At 39.2% G+C, this 19,504-nt stretch overlaps 1 protein-coding gene across 1 annotated transcript in view; it reads right to left on the bottom strand.

Moving 5' to 3' along the window:
• Positions 1-1,669: 1,669 nt before the first annotated feature.
• The window catches only part of LOC107090302 (AT-rich interactive domain-containing protein 5B-like), a 49,377-nt gene continuing 31,542 nt past the window's right edge, over positions 1,670-19,504 (bottom strand). The window contains exons 4-12 of the mRNA XM_015383611.1: positions 11,905-12,109; positions 10,589-10,819; positions 9,546-9,652; positions 8,994-9,141; positions 8,326-8,378; positions 6,845-6,942; positions 6,569-6,755; positions 5,707-5,913; positions 1,670-5,554 (exon numbers count right to left, since the gene is read on the bottom strand). Coding sequence (XP_015239097.1) covers positions 4,427-5,554; positions 5,707-5,913; positions 6,569-6,755; positions 6,845-6,942; positions 8,326-8,378; positions 8,994-9,141; positions 9,546-9,652; positions 10,589-10,819; positions 11,905-12,109 — 2,364 coding nt within the window. The 3' untranslated portion in view covers positions 1,670-4,426. The remainder of the gene's footprint in view (positions 5,555-5,706; positions 5,914-6,568; positions 6,756-6,844; positions 6,943-8,325; positions 8,379-8,993; positions 9,142-9,545; positions 9,653-10,588; positions 10,820-11,904; positions 12,110-19,504) is intronic.

The following is a 19,504-nucleotide window of genomic DNA, read 5'->3' as shown; positions in this document are numbered from 1 at the left end:
GATCTGTTTACATAATAATCCCAAACTATCTATTCGTGGGAAGCATTTGAAAAAGCATTTTTAAGAGACTAAATGAATCAGAGAGTAAGATAAAAAACAAAAAAAAAGTAGATTAGGGCATCATGATGCTGCTGGAAGTTAAACTTTAGATGAATATTCACATGAAATTGAGGAATTTAAAAAGAAAATGCAGAAAAGTCATATTAATACAATTCAAAGACGTAAAAATGTGACATGTAGCACCTTTATTTTGATCATTTATCATTATGAATGTCCAAACGACCCCTCGGTGTCCCTTTTTAAAGTCCTGTAGGTCCGGTTCAGTCCGACACGCGGAGCTGAGCGGCGTCCTGCTATCGATGCTCTTTCCCCATCAGATCCTCGACACAGGAATCATCAAAACACGCAAAGGCCATAAAGTTCAACAAAACTCCACTAGACTGGGACCCCTCGCTCAAGTCGGTGGCATGAAGGCTAATGAGCTAATTTAACTTTCGTTTGCTTACAAACATTAACTCCAAATTTAAGTATCAGGCACTTATAAGTACTTTACATGAATGAGCAGTGCCGTTCAAGACTGATGCCGTAGTAGTGTGCAAAACACTGTGTAGGAAATTGGAATAACATGCATAACAAAATGTAAACATTGTGAAACATAATAGAGGAAAAAAAAACTATCTAGACTAAGCTTACATACCAAAACAAAGAAAAAAATAAACCTTATACCATTTTAAGAAGCTACAATGAATGAAAAATATGAGTGGCATGTCATTATTATTTAATACATCCTGGAAAAAACAAGGAAGGTAATTCTAAGCTGGTCCAGTGGAGCCGCGTTTTAACTGGGAGGAACCCAGTTAAAGTGATCAGGCCCAGATGCATTTTAAAGGAACATGTTTGAGAGTTTAAGTTCAATTTTAAAAGTTAAGGTCATTAAGATCCAGCTTAGCTAGAAGGATAGGAGCCCTTCTGCAGATCATGACTTTAAAAACAAACCTGGTAGCGGACGCTTTTAGAAAACAATCGGTTTCCGACAGTTTACGTCTTTTTATGGCAGCTGTTCTCAGAGCAATTAGAAATCACTAAAAAGTTAACTTAACATGTAGACAAATTAAAAAACAAACAAAAAAAAACAAATCTGGGAATCTTTTGAACATATGGTGATAATAAAAACACTTTTTCCGTATGCCTAGATTACAAACTGATGACTTTTCTGATAGCAGCTATTCTGTGAAAGAGTGTAAGGCCAACCGAGGAGACGCAAGCTAGCATGTTTAGCTAAAAAACCGTTCTAACCGTCCATTATTAGGTAAAAATTATTTTAAAGTGTTCAGTTTAGCTTAGTCTATCCAAAGCCATCAAGGTGTGCTGACAATTAACCGCTGGTAACCCAATAGGAGCTTCTATTTATTTAGATAATGACACACCTAGCACTGTTAGATAGCCTAGCTAGCAAAGTTAGCACTTTCTATCACCAATACAGCTTGTTTAGTTGACAAAATAAATAGAAAACACTTCAGAAAGCCTGAAAAAGCACAGTTAGCCTATTGTATAAGTTTAAAACCTGAGCTGCTGTTTATCTGATCACAGCCTTGCCAAAGCATTAGCAAAATGAGACAGAAACCGTTCCAGAAGCTGATTAATAGTTTTGTCAACAGCAATTTTTCATGTGATAAAATAAACAATCTTAATGCTAACACTATAATAGCATAATTTATCGTTAGCGCTTCTCTTTAGGAACGTCCTAAAAGCTGGTTTTTTCAAGGACAAATTTTAATTTTTAGATCACGCTGCTTAAATACCTGATAACTCTTCGGTTTATCATCATCATAATTACTTTAAGTTGATCCGTTTTACTAACGTGTTCCTTTAAAACAATCTGGGTCCTTAACTGTGAGACTGTTGCTTTCAGAAAACACCATACAAACAATAAATAAAGGTCTACGGAAGTGATGAAGCAGAGAGACAGTAGTTACAGTAGTTACCCTGTGGTGAAAAAATATTACTGTAATAAAGAAAATATGACATTTGTAGGTATGAATTTTCCATGATTAATTTCTTTTTACATTAAAGGAAGAAAACAGATAAAGATGAATAAAGTAAAATTCAAAAATACTATCAATAACAGAATTCTACAGGAGTCTGGTGGAGCACTTTGGTGCATCTGCCCATATACTGAGTACACGTTGTTGTTCATGCAATCATTCACAAAGATTTCTGCTTCACATTGAACCAACAGTCAAATCTGTTAAAAAATAATCACTAATAAGCACATTCTTTTCTTTTAAAATATTTCTTTAAAATATTTTCTCAGTGGACAAATCAATGTGAGTTTTTCCACCTATTAAAGATTTACCGACTTGCTATGTGACAAGTTATTAGGGTTTGTGCAAGCCAAAACCAATATGGCCATGAGCTAAGGAAAAATACTAACTAGGAAAAAGAACAGCACCTATCAGCTTGAGTCGACTACAAAAGAGAAATAATGGCAGAGGGCAAAAGATAACCGGCTTAAATATGGAAAAGCAAAAGAAGTACAGTAGGTGTGCAAATCTGAACCAGCATGTGTTAAAGCAGACAGGACAGACTGGTTTAGAGATACCTTGATGTTTAACAAGAAAGCCACTTTTTCTTCTACGCACGTTTCAATCCACGTTTCTTTTTAACATGTTGAAATTTACGTAAATACGTGAGCATCCGAAGGAATTTAGTTAAGAGGTTATTTCCTATTAATAATTCAGTTCAAAAAGTCAAACTTCTAATATAGCTTCATTACAGAAAGTTCACATATTTGGATTATTAAGTTTATGACTTCCAAGTTCTTGTTTTTTTTTTTTTACAGAAAAAAAAGTTTTAATACATTTATGTAATGCCACAGCCAACATTATTTTAGAAGTCAGTTGACTCCACAGTTTTCTAGCAGAAAGTTTAGAGAAAGGAAAACTGGAGGGGAAAAGGTTGTAAAAGACGAGAACTGCTGTTTTACTGTAAAACTGATCACAGACCAGAGTCTCTAAGGGACACGCTGTGGGGCTGGAAAGCTTCTTTGGACCAAAGATGTTTCACAAAAACTTCTGAATTAATTTTGAAAGTCTAAAGGCAAAGGAGAGAGGCAGAGAAATAAAAAGAAAAGAGGCATGTTTCCTCCTCAGTGAGGGTTGGAGGAGACGTGTCATTTGCATCCAAAAGTAAGAAGAGCTGTCTACCTGAATTTTTAGATTTTACTGTTTTATCTGGATTTTTTATTTAATTTTTAATTCCATTTAATTCCAGCTGGACTCAGCCCATCCTAATCAGCCATGTTTGCACATTTGATTGGCCAGCAACCTGGTTGACCTAAACAGCAGTCTATGGGGTGTTTTCCACAGGAAGATGAGATTCAGAGTTAATGCTAATTTAATGCCCTTGCATTTGCTGCATTGCAGCACAGATGCAGTAACTCCTCCAAAATAAGCTCTAATCAGATGCCGAGTACTGATAATGACCCGTATAAGGATACGCTGTGAAGAAGGCTCGCATTCCTCAATGTTTTCATATTGGTCTGACTTTATGAGAAAGTTTAATCGTTAAAATGAACAAATTTTACATTTTAAATATGACTGTTTGTAATTAAACTATATAGCACTTTCACTGTTTGAACTGAATCACTGAACTAGAGACAGTTTGATGATTTTCTACTGATATGCACAGCGGAGGGTTGGTGAAGCTCCACATGCTGAGGATTCATTCAGAGCGGCTTCCAACCCAAACATGGCGGAACAAAATGAGGAATAAAATGAAGAACCTGAGGTAGTTTGACTGTTGAAGCTACAGGCGGATCAGGGAAACAAGCTGAACACAACGGAAACATCAAGGTATCTCTGAGGGCATGGAGATGGAGCCAGAGAGGCCCCCCCTGGCTGCTTAAGGCACGTATGTGTACGTTTATTTCAACTAACAAGCAGGACTAAAATGCTTCACTTTAATCGGATACATAGTGAAGATCGCCGTTTCATTTCGAGCCCTAGATTACATTTAAACACTTTATCAGAAAATAAGTCTCTCCCTACAGACGTAGAGAAGAATTTAAAAATGGGACTAGCGGACGACGGTACACCGTGGATGCTGTTGGAGGAGTCATGATGCATAGCATCACCAATCCATGGTTTCTTCTAACTGTTGTGGAACATCGGGGGGTTTATAGTGTTATGGAGGGTTATGGCAGTGTTCAGGAAAAACAATCTGCTCCCGTTTGGTTTGAACAGAAACTCATCTGTGATTGTCATGATTCTGTTCGATGACGTTCCTCCAAAGAAAACGGAAAGTATAGCGAGATAAAGTTGAAAGTTTGGGAGCTGCTGAGGAGGCGCTCCCTGTGACCAACATGGACCCTCGTGAGGAAAAGGAGTCTCCGCTCTAAAGCCGATCCAGATCTATGGGAATAACTTTAAAAACAGTGTGTGTCCATGTTGGATGGTCCGGCTCCTTTCAGCTCAGCGATACCAGAATTCGAACACAGGGTTGGATCTTTCTCCGTTGGCTCCTTACCGATCCGCTCCTCCTGCTTCACGCCTCCTTCTCCAACCTCAGTCCTTTTGGTTTCAGCAGTAGGAGGAATTTTCACCAGTTTTGTCCCGTTCAGATCCTCCTCCAGTTTCACCTGGAAGGGCGGCAGGCCGAGCAAAAAGGCTCGGATCCTGCTGGGAGAGCTCAGGTCTGCCGGTTCCTCCTGGCTCCTCGCCTCCATGTTCTGAATACCGGGCGCTGCACCAGAACCGGACCGCCCGCCGAGGCTGAAGTCCTGGGCTTGCTCCTGGAAGCTGGTCCGGGATCTCTTGGATGACGTAGGATCTGAGTTTCCGTTGACGGTCTGCAGACTCTGCTCCGGTCCATCGCTGGCGGGTCTTTTGGGTGGTAAGCGTTTGCTGAGGTTGAGGGGCAGCGCCTGCTCAGGGGGAGGGGTGATGGGGGAACAGGGTGGCTTGGTGCTCAGGTCCTGGGACAGAGCCTCGGAGAGCCGCCGGGTGAAGGTCTGAAGCTGAGACGTGTCCAGGTGGCGAGTTCTCATCAGCTGACACACCTGAACGCTGCAGTCCAGGTTCAGAGGCAGGACACGCAGCGGGGGCAAGGGGGGCCGTCCCCTGGCGTCCTTGGTGACTCCTCTCTGGGCCCCCTCCTCCAGTGTACAGCCGGAGCAGTGGTTATGGTGCTGAGTCTGCAGCTGCTCTGTGCTGGGATGAGGGGCGTCAGGACCTCCTCCTTTGGGCTGGATGGTGATGATGGTGGGATGGAGCTGTGCAGGGTCCTGAGGGGTCAGGGCGGGGCTGTCGGGGCCTCTTTGGAGGCTGATGCGGCCCCTGAAGACATCCAGAGGACACACGCCTTTGATGGGGCTGAAACCACTCAAGGAGCCTCCGACAAAGTGAGGCAGAGTGGGGAGGAGAACAGCGGAGGATGCAGCTGCACAGTCTCCTCGGTCCGTCTTCAGCTCGGCGGATTTGAAGGGGAGGAAAGGAGGGGACATGGGGGAGAGGTCCGGGGTGAGGGGCATGGGGATGATGGCCGGCTGGATGGGCTGCAGAGAGGAAGGACAAGAATACCGATATGAGAAAGGTCTTAATCAGAACACCGGCCTAAGAAGTAAAAAACATATAATTCCCTGGAGAATTACTAATCCAGACCACTATTCTAGCTTCCTATGAAGGAAGATAAAACCCCAGTGTGTACCCTGTGTGTGGTGCTGGGTGTCGGCCCTCCTCTGCCTTTAGGTGGCAGCAGAGGACTCTGCTGCTTCATCTCTACTGTTGCTGGCTTGATGCTGGCCTGCTGCTGAGCCAGCAGTTTGGCCTGAGCCATTAGCGTGGATTTGTTACGAGTCCCTGGTGGACGGCCTCTTCCTCGCTTCACCATCACAGCGCCGTTAGGAGTCCCAGTCTGTTCAGACAAGAGCAGAAAAGTTGGTTATCTGGTGTTATTGGAAATATTTCTGCTTTCTCAAACTATTAAAATCTAAAAGAAATCTATGAATAACCTAAGGAAGCTGCTTTGGAAAACAGGATTGGCTTAAAATGTCTTAAACTGAAGAATCAAATCCTTTGATGAAAAAAAAAAAACTCACTACTTTTAAGAAAAGGCAAAGTTAAAACTGATTCCCCACAATAACAGCTGACACTGCAGCTGTACTGTTTCTTTTTGAGTACAACCAGTTTAAAAGAAGCTGAATGTTGTCTTCATAAAACCAAAGTTCCCTAAAAGAAAAAAAATCCTTCCGAATAAAGAGAAAGAACTTTCTGAAAAAACTTCTTTATCAATAAAACATTTTGATTCTTTAAGTTTCTTACATGCGGTATTCTGTGGTAAGATTGTAATTTTCCAAATTTTTTATGTACTTCAGCCATTTATAAAGCTCAGTAAAAGCTGTTTGGTAGATGACTTTAATCAAACACAGAGTGATGACACAGCTATTACCCCATCTGGGTCTGCAATCTGCAGCTGGTTACATCCAGGTGTTTAAAAAGGTCCAGATTGGGAATTAAAGTCCCAGCTGAAACTGAGATAGAGTGAAATAATCCTTCAGTTTGTAACTCACCGGAGAAGAAGGAGGTGCAGCTGAAAGAGGGTCCAGCTTCTTCTCTTTGGGTTTAGGTCCAGGTTTCCTGCCTCTGGGAAGAGGTTTCCGTCCTCGTATCCCTCTGGGTTTGGAAGGTAGGGGGATGTCAGGGATTTTAAACTCCGCTCCTCCTGCTCGGAGGTGTTCTTCATATGGAAGCATCAGCCTGAATCACAAACATTTACTGGTTTAGTGAATTAACAGCTTTCAGCTTTGGGAGCTAAAGGACAGGATCGGGATGGTTTGTTTGTCCACCTCTCGTAGTGTCTCCTGGTGCAGGTGGCGGCGCTGGTGCTGCCTGGACATCCGCCTAACTCGTTGTAAACCACCTTCCAGAGGCGTTCCGAAGTCACCTGGGACAGAAACAAAGAGCAATGATCTCCTATCTGTAATAATCAGAGTTCATCCATTAATCTGTGAGTTGAATGTGCCTACAAAGCAATTTGAAATGTATTAAATCAGACACCAAAAATCTTAACATGTAGATATAAGTGTTAATAAATTTATTTAATAAGCAACCAGCATTACTCCCTTTCCCTCAGTGTGCTGACCAGCTGCAGCAGGTTGGTCTACAAACCAGAACATTGATTGTTAAACTAAAATGTTCTCTCGGTTTGTTGCACTTTTTAGTTCTCTGGCAGGAGAGTAGGAGCTTTATGGTTATGTTGCGCCTGTAATTTTGAACACGGGACGGTGAGTCTATTTGTTTGTCGTGCTACTAGCATTAGCATCTAATGCATTGAAACCTTATGGACTGGCTATGTAGCATCTAGCCTTTTAAGCATGCTAATGAAGGACTTGAATTCTTTCTTTTAGACTTGGATGACTTTTATTGTCTTTTTTGTATACACAGCGTAAACAAAATGATATTCCGTTTTGCACAGCTTTCATGACATTTCCATTTTTTGAACATATTTGTTTTCCACAGAATTTACATTGTTTCCTACTGGAAAGTAATTTATCGGTCATTCTATGACTGGCTATGTTAGATCTAGCTTGTGAATTTTTTCTCTTTTTGTATTGAATTTAAACCTAAATGGCGTCCTGTTTATATCAACACAGGCCATGTTTCCCCGATGGTGAGCTAAGATACGTCAGCATAAAAGGACTTTTTATATCTGCTGGTCTGCAGGGAGGCTCTGGTCAGCCTGCTGCTTTCTCTCTGCACAAACCAAGTAAAAGAATATTGAGTTGGACTTTAAAAGAACTGTCTGATTTTTAACGTTTGAAAAAAGGGCTAACTTACACTGAGTGCATACAGTGTGTGTGTGTGTGTGTGTGTGTGTGTGAGAGACATCAAGACCAGTCAAGTATTCTAATAAAGTAATTGAATTTGTTTTAATTTTCATTTTTTTTGTTAATATTTAAAGATCTAAAGTGTAATTATTTCATACTAAACCTGCAGATTGTAAATTGTTTTATCTTTGTTTTTTTTTTATTTTCAATAATATTTGGTACCAACCCCAAATCAAACCTCCTGTCTCCCGTGTTTTATATATTGCACATTAACTTCTGAGAGCCGACTTGAATCTTCTGTCCTTTTATCCAAACAATAGCAGTAGTATTTTTTCCTTATCCTTCCTTGTCATTTTTGCTGATGACCCAAACCTCTCAGATATCTTTACATAAAGCTCTGATCCAATTCTTGATACTTCTTAAAAGCCTGTCAGAGTGTCATTGTTGCATCCTGGCTATTTTATTTAAAATACATCTCAATAGAAACGAATAAAGCTCACCTTTTTGTAGCCACCAAGTCGTTTGACCACCGAGTACATGAGGAAGAGGTCGACTGCAGGCAGGAATGCAACAGTTAGTTTAAAATTCCCTGTTACACTAAAATGTTTTCCACTGAGCTGCTTTATCAGTTTTCACAAACAAAATGTGAAAAATGAACAAGATCATTTACAAAATACCAAAAAAGCTGAAAATAAAAATATAGGCAGTTAAATCAGGAAGTAATGAAAGAAAATGTTGGTGAATGTTCTCATTCATCCAGGTCATAGTCATTCCAAAAATGAGAATTATTCCAAGTTTGAAGACGTTTCGCTTCCCATCCAGGAAGCTTTTTCAATTCAAATGTTAGGAATAGCGTTTAGTTTGCGGTTTTATACAGTAGCCCAACAAAGGCTTGCTTTTGTTTTGAAAGCATGCAAATTGGAACAGAGGAAGGGGTCCACCTATTTGGAATGTGGGTGTTTGGCTTCTTTTGTTAGACTGTAATGCGAAGCGAAATGTCTTCAAACTTGGGAAAAAAAGTCCAGTGGATTGTTTTTAATTTAATGAAAGAAAAATGACTGAAAAAAAGTATTAAAGAGAAAATAAAAAGGAATTATTTCAACTATTTGCAGAAGTAAAGGCAGAGAGAGAAGTACAGCAGACAGCTGGAGGAAAAGGGGATACTCACTCTTCTTGAAGCCCAGGTTGGGAACTTTGTGGATAGGCGATCCCTGACGCTCCATAAAGGAGAAGAGCTGATCCAGGAACAGCTGCTCCTCTGGGTGGGGGAGCCAGCTGCCCTCACAGCCAACCTCTACGCTGCCCATCACATTCTCCTGCAGGAAGAAGAGCCGCAGTGAGGAATGCTGCAGGATTTCATTCTTCTTACAAACAACCTTCTTTTAGCTAAAATAGTTTTTTTTCTGCTTCATTAAACTTTACAGAAATATGTTACATTATTTTAATTCCGTTAATAAATATGAGAAAAGCAACAATACAAGTTTAGTTTAAGCAGAAATGTGTCTGTACAATTAATTTGAGTTAATGTGCTTTGACTTCTGCATCCTGTGTTTTTTTCTAAATCCTAACATTCCTGCTTTAATTCCTGAGTCTTTATCTAGGTTTAGGGAAAAGAGTTTGAGTCATTGAAGGCTCCAGGCTCAGACGGTTCGCTCTCACAGCACAGCTTCTCTTTTCCGAACAAAACTACATTGTTTCACGTCTCCAAGCACAGACTGACCTTCATCCTTTCAATCCAAGATTCCGGCTGACCAGAGGTCGGAGAGTCTTTGCTGTCACGGCCTTTCCTCTTACGAGGTCGTCCTCTGAGACTCAGAGATGGACACCCTGCAGAAAAGGGAAACGGGAGAACAATAAAAGAAGATAAACGATTATTACTGGAAATCTAGAGCAACTCAGAGGTCTGATATAGAGCAGTTTATTAAACAACATTAACCAACATGCCCAGTAGGGGGCAGCATGTCATTGGTAAAAAAACAAGTTGTAAGAAAGGAAGTGTTTTTATTGTTTTTCACAGAGCAACAATAGACCTGAAATTAATTCAAGAGCTGCCTGATACTAAGAGCTCATGAGTAGAAGATATTTTGTTTTAACAACAAATAAAAAAATAAATAAAAACCCTGAGAAATCGATTTAAATTCCAGGTATAGTTAAACAGGTCTCATTCTGACGAGGTTTATTAATCAGCTTTTGAAGACAAAGAAGTTATTTTGATTTTAAAAGCAACAATATTAAAAGATGGTGCTCTAGAAATGAAAGAAAAAAGAACTGATAAGGTGGTAGTTTTAAACTGCAGTTGATTAATACAGGGTTAAATAAATAACATTTATTTCTGAAGATGTGAATGACTTTGGCTTACAGCTAATGAAGCCCAAGATGAAGTTTCAGAATCTTGAATAAAAGCTTTAATTTTGAATCAGAAAGTACAGCTGTTCGGCTGACAGTCATGGACACCTTCTAAAAGGAGATTGAGCCACCAAGGGTCACTGCTAAAGAAACCAGCTGTGCTGTATCCAATAATAAATATTAAAAAAAATTCAGTGGAAGGAAAAAAATGTGGTAGAAAAAAGCCGCATTAAGCTCCCAAAATAAGAATAGGCTAGACTGGGTTGTAAATTAAATAAAATATCCTGCTCATGATGGGAAATTGTTGACCAGAGTTCTACTAAACTGGTTGTTGTGCCAGTTTATTATCAGCAGTAGATGAGGACAGGAAGCCAAAAAAGAAGCTCTGATGTCTGTTTTTTCCCCAGCAACACTCACTGAACTGCCAGGAGAAGCAGGCGCTGCTCTCCAGCGTCGGGTGGTTGAAGGTGTCTCTGCAGTACATGACTCTGACATTTGGTAGCACCTTGATGCCCCCCAGGGCCAGCAGGTGGGGGTCCTGCAAAGAGGGGCCCCTGGCTCCATCCTGGATCCGTCTCTGCAGGGAGCGGAAACGGCAGTACTGTGGGTAGCTGAGCACTTTAACTGTCTGTCGCCCGATCGGGTCGTCTGTGGGGAAGAAACACAGAGGAACGTAGGATCAGCGTGGAGAGAAGATGAAACAGTTCCGCTCCGAAGAATCCCAACTCTATAAAATGCATTCAGAAATAATACTGACTAATGCCTCAATCCCACAAAATGTATTACACAAATCACATTTAAATTAACTAAATTTGCCGATTTTATTTTCTAAGGGAATATAAGTAACCAGTTTTACACTCTAATTCAGGGATTTCAAATCTCATTTTGGGCTATTTAGGTCTGGAAAACATCAAATATGTTTTTTTTATATATAAACAACTAGAAAAAAGTTTATGGTTTAAGACTAAGTTATTATTAGTCTTTATTATTAGTATAATTTAGAGGGCAGAAGACTTGAATCAGAACCTTGTTTAAAAGAAACTGTTTTATTTTCAAACTGTAAAATCTTAAAACGTTTTATCAGTTGTGTGAACACATTTGCAGTTTTCTACAACACTCCTTTGCAGTTCGTTTTCCAGAAGTTTAGAGGTGCTAAATATTCATGTTGCCATGGCTCGGTTTGTCCTTTAGCTCCTAAACCTACAGATCATCTCTCAGACCAAGATGTGTTGCTGAAATGTTCAAACATGAAGCTAACATGAAACTGCAGCATTTCTCAGCAAGAGCAAAGGACTGAATATCCCCACAGTAAAGGCCTCTGCTCATCTGCAGCTGCTGTAAACACATACCTGCATCATTTTAAAAACAAAGTTCACTGGAAGAATATCGAAAATCTAGATAAGTCATTTTTTCTTAAAATAAGTGCATTTGTTCTTGGGTTGAAGAGGTAAAAGAGACATTTTTTCAATGGAACAAGACAATTTACACTTAAAATAAGAAAACACAACTGCATTGTCTTATTTCAAGTGCATATCATCTAATGATCTTATTTTAAGAGTAAAAATACTAATTCCATTGGCAAACTATCTCATTTACCTACTCAAATTAAAGATAAATACACTTAGTGTTAAGATGTATAAAGTAGATTTTACTGTGAAAAATCCTCCTCTGCTCATATGTAAAGAGATCCACCAGATGTTCTGCAACTGAGATATCCAGTAATGTGTTTTTACCCTCAGTTTTGACTATCAGCAGTTCAACAGCGGCGTTTGGTGTGTCACTCCTTTCTTCGCTGCTCTGTGGAGGTATGTGGACGCCGTTGGTCCCGACCGGCAGAGGAGTCGGGCTGCTGCTCCACCCTGCCGGCTCCAAACGTGACCATTTCACCAGGTCCTCCACTCGTACCACCATCTTCCTGGACACAGCCAGAACCTCGTCCTGATAAAACAAGGACACAGAGAGGACATCTGCTTCAGGGCTGTTGTTTAGGTCTGTTAGAAAAGAAATTAGCATTCAGACGCAGAACTGGTCTTTATTAACCTGTAGGACAAAGTCTACAGAGTGAAACTGGGGTTTTCTTTTATGCTCTTTTTAATAAGGCATCTGGTTAGGGCTCACTTTACTGACTAAATATAAAACAACCTGTTGTTTAATAACGAAGCTTACACGAGACAATATATGGATTCAAAGGACAGCCTAGATGCAATATAGACTAATATTTCATAGGGACAAAATGTTCCCTTCTACATGGAAACAATATATCTGGACAGTTAGATGATTATAGATATTAGTTACTGAGACACTACAGCTCAGAGAAAGATATCAGAACAGTAATAAAAAAAAAATCGCATGAAAAAATGTAACGAATCAAAAGCGATATTTTATTATTTTAATATCAAAGCTGCATGTTTTACATAATCTTTTTATCCGTACATGTTGATCTATAACTAAAAGATATAATATATTAATTAATTTAGGTCTGTGTCCCTTTTGTTCTTTGTTGTACAAGATGAACTATTTAATTTGTAGTTAGTTAGAAACCCTGAGGCCTTGAATATACCAGTTCTGTTCTGCTCCAGCTGAACGTGTTGAAACACAAGAAGAAACATGAGGAAATGAAAAAAAATCCAGACAGAAGGATAAGATAAGTGTGAGCTGTTAGAGGAAGGTTTTAAAGGGAAATACGACTCCAGAGTATTATCTTCTCAACATTTTCCTAAAGTGTAAATTAGATTACATGTGGCAGTACATTTTCTGCTGAGATGTTACAATAACTGCTGTTAAACTCAGCTGGTTTATACTTTAAACTCTTTATTAACAGAAGAGGCCTCCTCGCTCAGTGACGTCAAATACACACTGTAACCAGTTGCAAAACACTCAAACATGAAACAGGAAGTTGATGACTGAGTTTCTTCTATTTCCGTTTAGTTTTTGAAGTGTATCATTAGAAGCTTCAAGGTTTGTAGTTTTACAACCCAAACTCAGATGCATTTATTTCTATGAACGCTGCAAAATAAAAGCTGTTAGACTCAAAAATGAAAAACAAAAAGTGTGATTACATCACATTGTTTCTGCCAAATTATTTTTGAGCTGGGTTATTTAGATTCTCTTATCGCTGAATAACACTCACAATTCTACCTGTGGTAAAACCATCTCTATTCATTTCAGGTCTTTTTTCCTTAGTACCTTTCCAAGGTGAAATGGTTACACAACAAGCTGCAACTGTTTAGAAAACCCATCATTTAGGGTATGTTAAATCTAAATGTTTTGAATTAATTAACTTTGTATCACAGAATTATTTAAACTATATAAATACCTAGACTTGTTTGATTTCAAGTTGCACCTTTGTCTGAGGGCTTATTGTAGCCTGTAAAATTACAATTAAGTCTGGATATCTGACTACAGTACGATGAATTGACGCACAGACCAAACTCAGAAGCAACGTTCACCAATTGTGTTGAAGAAGCTTTAGGGAGGTGATTTGGGAAGCTAATTGACTGCTTTGCCAATCCCAGAATCAGTTCTTTTGGATCACAGCTTTGAGCAATCCAGCAGATGATTCATTTCTATTCCTTTTAGATGTTTTTCTCCCTACCAAACTGCTAATAGTGCCTAAGGGCTGTGGCAACTGTCTGATCTGGCTTGTTATAAAAAGTTAACTTTTAGTTTTTTCACAACCCAGGGTCTAATCCCTGGTGTGCCTATACATGTAAATGTTGCATATGGACTTTTTCAGTATAAATTTTGAAAATCTCAGACCAGAAAATTTTTTGCTCCATCTCCAACAGATGCTTTAATATCACATCTTGATGTGTTGATGTTAAAACAACATGTGATGTTTATCACCCTGATTGGTTTGGTGCCAAAAACTCTGCAAAAACATGTTTGAAATTGACTTTTTTTTTCTCTCCCTACACTACAACCATTTCTGAGGTAGTAAAGGCATTAATATAAAAGATCAAAGCTCATGTTTGCACACTATATATATATATATATATATATATATATATATATATATATATATATGTAGTAATAAGACTTATAGTAGCTTTTTTTAACATGGTGCACATCCAAGAAAATTTTGATATTCCTCTGCACCCATTTGCATTTTTTGAACCAGAGAAATTGTATTTTTCTAAAAACTGGATGATAAACCATTAAAACCGAGCACTGACTGGGTAGAAGGGGTAGCATCAGCCTGTATAACGTAGAGTAGGAGTTAATGGCCGTGTACACAGCTGATTTATCTCCACTGCAGCAGAGGAAAATGTCTGAAATGCAACGTTTGGGAAGCGTGGGGAAAAGACCTCTATCATCGTCTCTTCAGAGTCAACAAAAGACCTTGACAGCAGGAGAAACTGAAGATAATTTAGAAACCTTGTAAGATTGTTTCCATCTGTGCATTTGCTTCATGGTGTAAATAATATTTTGAAAGGCTAATAAATGCAGATCAAGAACGACCTAGAAATAAAAAGAACAGCATTTAGCTTTGTTTAAATGAGCTTGACTGCAGCTTTTGTCCTCCAGGTGTTCCTGGATAAACAGGCAGCAGTCGTGAATAAGTTTACAGAAAAGGTGGAGCTGCAGATGACTCCTCCTGTTCAGTTAGTTAGTCGGGTCTGGCCCTCCTCCAGGAACCTCCACCTCCTCTAAACTGCAGCCAGCAGAGGGCTGCTCAAATTCCTCCTGCTGCAGCCTAGTATGAGCTCATCCCAGGGAAATAAAAAATATGGGCCATTTCAACCTGTGGGTTCTATTCTTGCATGACATATGTAAAAGAACATGCAAACATATAACTTCAATTAAATAAAAACATTTTTATTTGACATCTCAATATTGCACTTTAGCTGCCAATTCAGGTTTATCAGGATTTCAAATGTTAACGTTTTTAATAAAATGTAAGCAAAGCAGAAGACACTAAAAGCAAAAAGTAAATTGGTATTTCTGTTCAAAATTTTGTCACATACTCTTTTCAACCTACATTTACTTCCTGTGTGTTACTCAGGCAGGAACCTGAGCTTGTTGAACATGTTTCAAACACAACAAATAGTGTTGGTTTAAGAGCTGAGGTGGTTCTATGACGATCCACTGAGATCTGATCCTGGGACACAAACAGCCTCAGAGTATCTCCTGATATAACAAATCTGCATTCAGAAGGACTGCAGCTATTGATTATTTCAGTAATTCATTAATCTAGTGAAAACTATTTTGATTAATTATAAAAAAGAGAAGTTATCTCAGTAAAATAACAAGCCTCAGAGAACAAGTGCTTAAAGTGAAGGGAAAAAAACTCTAAAGATAATACCGTAAATCCTCTAATATTGGCCTGTATTCCATTAGCAGACGGGTCTCTAATACTGGCCTGTGTCACTGTCGGCGGAGGTAAATAGTGGCCGGACTCTTATAATTAGAACCAACGGTGCTCCTGGGCAGTCCTCAACAACTTGTGATATTAACATACAGGTACCACAGGGGGGCAACGAATCCAAGCCATTAGCATGGGAAGTCCCATCCTTAGCGCAGACAGTGCCGCAGACAGGAGGTCGGCTTGTTTTGTTTGACTGAAATTGCGGAAAACAACTCGTGAAGTTGGACCAGCTAGAAGAGGGAGGTGCGCAAGAACGCTAGGACCCTTTTTCCACCTGGATCTCCGCTCTTTTTCGCCTTCATGTCCCTTCGTTGTCAGACTACTTGAAAGATATGATACTGGCAGCCTACTTCCACTTCAAATACAATTTCACTGTGATGGCAGAACAGCTTCCATTCACTTTTTTTTTTTATTTTTTTTTTTTACTTTGTTTCGCAAGTCAGTTTGGCCAAGATTCCATTCTGTCTCTTTTTTTTTTTTCATATGACCGTGCAGAAAAATACAGCTGCTGGAAGATGTCTGAATAATGCTCTGTATACCGTTATTGTAACTGTACTTTTTCAATAAATGAACCTAGTATTTTATAGGATCAAAGAGACACAAAATCTCATTTTTATTCATTCCACCAATAGTCTGTTTTGATAAAATAGAAATAGAGGCCTGCCTCTAATTATGGCCTCCTTCCAATAATGGTCTGGACCAAGATGCCCCGAACTATATTAGAGGATTTACGGTAGCCTCATTTACACTACCCTTTTGAAACTGTGCAGAGAGCAGTCTGAGCACGGTAACCGAGATAACTGTTGAGTGTAAATGGCACGCACAACTGAACCGGACTGCGCTAAACTGGTACTAGTTCATGAGTAGGGCTCAGTGCGGTTCCGTTTTTGGCTCAGTTCTTAGATAACAAAGAGCGCATGATAAGACCGCGTCATCTCCTTACAGTCAGCCTCCATAATCATGACACTTCAGACATTCAGAAAAATACTAGCTTCCCTACCTTGCCACATGAGTTTCACTGATGATTCTGCTTAGCAGTGTGATGAACCTCAACATCCGTCATTTACTGCATCTGTAAGCCCTTCCCAAAATCTAACTCTGTCAAGTAAGTTCACCAAAGGCTGCCTTCTTCACTTGAAGGGCTGGTTATACCCCCGCAGCAGTATGTCGCAGTGAGCTTGTTGCAGGTATGATGAAGACATTTTTGATTTATGCTCAATTTTGAAGCTTGGTCTGCACTGTTATTCCACACCACAACGCAAGTGGGAAAATCACGAACTAGCTGTGGGTCTAGATGCAGCCGAGGCGGTGAGTGGGGATCCAGGAGGAAAAAATGGTCCCAGAGTTCTCTCGCACCTCGCTCTTCTAGCTGGTCCATCTTCACGAGTTATTTTCCGCAAGGCGGTCACATAAACAAAACAAGCAGGTAAGTAACCAAACAGGAAATTTACATGAGTAGAGCGGATGTAGATTTGACAAGTGGCCTCCTGTCTGTGGTCACCTACAATTTTGGAGAGGTGCAGCAGGTGTCTGTGGAAGGGGCGGGGGCATATTTGCATTCACTGCGACACACATGCTGATGACCTGGTTTCAAAGTATAAATCAGCCTTGACTGTCCACAAACAACGAAATATCACAATTATAACTTCCTGAATGTTATGGGTGCCGCCATGTTGGTTTGCTTGTTTACCTCTAGAGAGCAGCAGTACCGTATATATATTGCCACTAGGAGGCGAGCAAACCGTGTTAGCGTGGTGTAGGTGAATGGGTTTAAAACCTAAAGATGCAAAGAAACAGAAACCTGTGGGCACATGATGGATGAATTGGAAAACGGCAAACAGACATGGACGATTGTTTTTTTTATTCTTTTAAATAAAAATTCTGAACTAATCTAAAGAAAACAGCTGGCTGCACTTCAAACACCCCAGGACATCTGATAACAAAGCAACATTCTATCCCTGATCAGTTGAACTCTAAATGTTTGAGGCTATGATCAGTAATTCTCTTCTGGAGCGAAGAGCAACAGCGAAACGTGACGCCAGCGTAGCTACAGCTGCTCTGCTTCCCAATCTGATGAACCTCTGGCTGCTGTCGATCAAACAGGTTCATTTTAGATCAGAGTAGACTCTTAAAACAAGTCTTTTAAAAAAAAACAAAAATCTACAGCAGAACACAGGATGTGGCAGATGTCAGCTGAAGCTAAGAACTCAAATTAAAACCACAAAGACTACAACTGACAATCACATGAAAGAGAATGAGTGACAGTACAAATGAGAGCTGCAAACAGCTGACTGGGTAGAAATGTTTAAAATAGCATCTGTTTTATGAAACACTAAGAGCAGAAACAGAGACTCTTAATATTGACAGAAGGCCCAAATACTATAAAATAAAATACTATAATTATGTTTTTAAGGAGCTATTAAGTAAAACATGTTTTGTTTTTGTTTTTAAAGCAGATATTTTTGGGTCACTTTCATTTAAACACACCAACAAACATTCATGATTGATGCTCTGGCACATTTTGACGAGTTTGTTTTGATCAGTTTTTAGATTTTGTTTCTTTTTTTTTTTGGACTAATTTTAAAAGAAAAAAAGTCTAACTGCTAACTTCTCTATTTCTATGTGGAAATGTTATCTTTCTATCTCTGTGTTAATGGAAGGCTGTAACTGAAACACCATTTTGCACAGTTGTATGTTAGCAGCAACCAAAAGTAAAATTTGCCGTTTACTAATTTTGTAAGCAGATTAACGCATCACTCATAAAATCTCTTAAACCATGGTTTTTGATTTGAATCATCTTCATGCACATGCTTTTATGTCAACACGTCCAATATTTACAGGGTTTATACATGAATGAGTAACTCTAATGCTTTTTAATGTTATTTTATATATTTTATATAAGGTCCTTCATCTTTACCGTCAACAGGCCGCAGCCGCCATGTCCCAAATTCCTCATTTCCAGTGACTTTTGTTGAAATGAGCATTTTTCCATTCTCTAGCTTTTTCTCCACTTTGAGCTTCTTTTCCTTTACGATCAACCGGAAGCAATTCTGCGCAAATATATCTCAATATAATATATCTGATGAAATTGTTTTTATAAAAGTTTTTATTTTTAAATAAAGCATTTTAAAGGCCACGATAATCACATTTAATTAATTTTAAAGCCAATTAAGGCATTCATTTAAAAAATAATAATTTAATGACTTTTACTGATTTTTAATGACCCGCAGAAACCCTGCTTTACTCTGAAAGGATGTTTGTTTTTTTCTTCTTCTTCTGTGTGTCTATGATTGTTTGTTACGGTTTGTCTAAAGAAAAGGGGGGATTTCCATGGCAACGAGAGGCAGTTTCTTCTCTTGCATTACTCAGCAGCTTGTTCTCGAATGCCATCAATCCATCAACAAGCACGTCCCAGCTTCTCAACAGGGCTTTGGGGACGAGGCTCTGTTCAATCTTTTCGGGACAGGGCCTTTCCGGAATCTTTTTTTTTATAGAAATAATTCAGTTAGAAAAGTGTTTTAAAAAAAAAAACAATTTACAGAAATTTCTAAGAAATATGTCACTTAAAGCCATTTCAGTGTTAACCTTTGGAGAACTGAGTGCTGTTCTTTACTAATTTCTAACTGGTAAAATAAATAACTGAGTTCTTTTTCTGTTTTTGTTATTAGAGTTATAGAAAGTAAGGTTTTAGGTACTAATAACAGCTTTAGTTGCTTAATGACCAAAAGCGTGTCAAGATGATCATAAGGAAAGATGAGCAGAGCTTTTAAAGCTCTCTGTATTTAAAGGGACTTGAGGTCCACGGCTGTAAAAACAACACAGAGCCATTTCATCCGAGGTGAAATGTGGAAAATTTGGTTTCAGACGAGTCATAAGATTTACATTAGCTTCATTCCTACAGGAGGCTTTCACATGAGAGCTGAGCATCAGACTTCATGTGATGATAAACACTCCACTTCTTTAGA

This window comes from Cyprinodon variegatus, unplaced genomic scaffold, assembly GCF_000732505.1.
Source record: "Cyprinodon variegatus isolate N-32 unplaced genomic scaffold, C_variegatus-1.0 Scaffold288, whole genome shotgun sequence".
NCBI lineage: Eukaryota > Metazoa > Chordata > Actinopteri > Cyprinodontiformes > Cyprinodontidae > Cyprinodon > Cyprinodon variegatus.
This window is presented reverse-complemented; position numbering and strand designations above follow the sequence as displayed.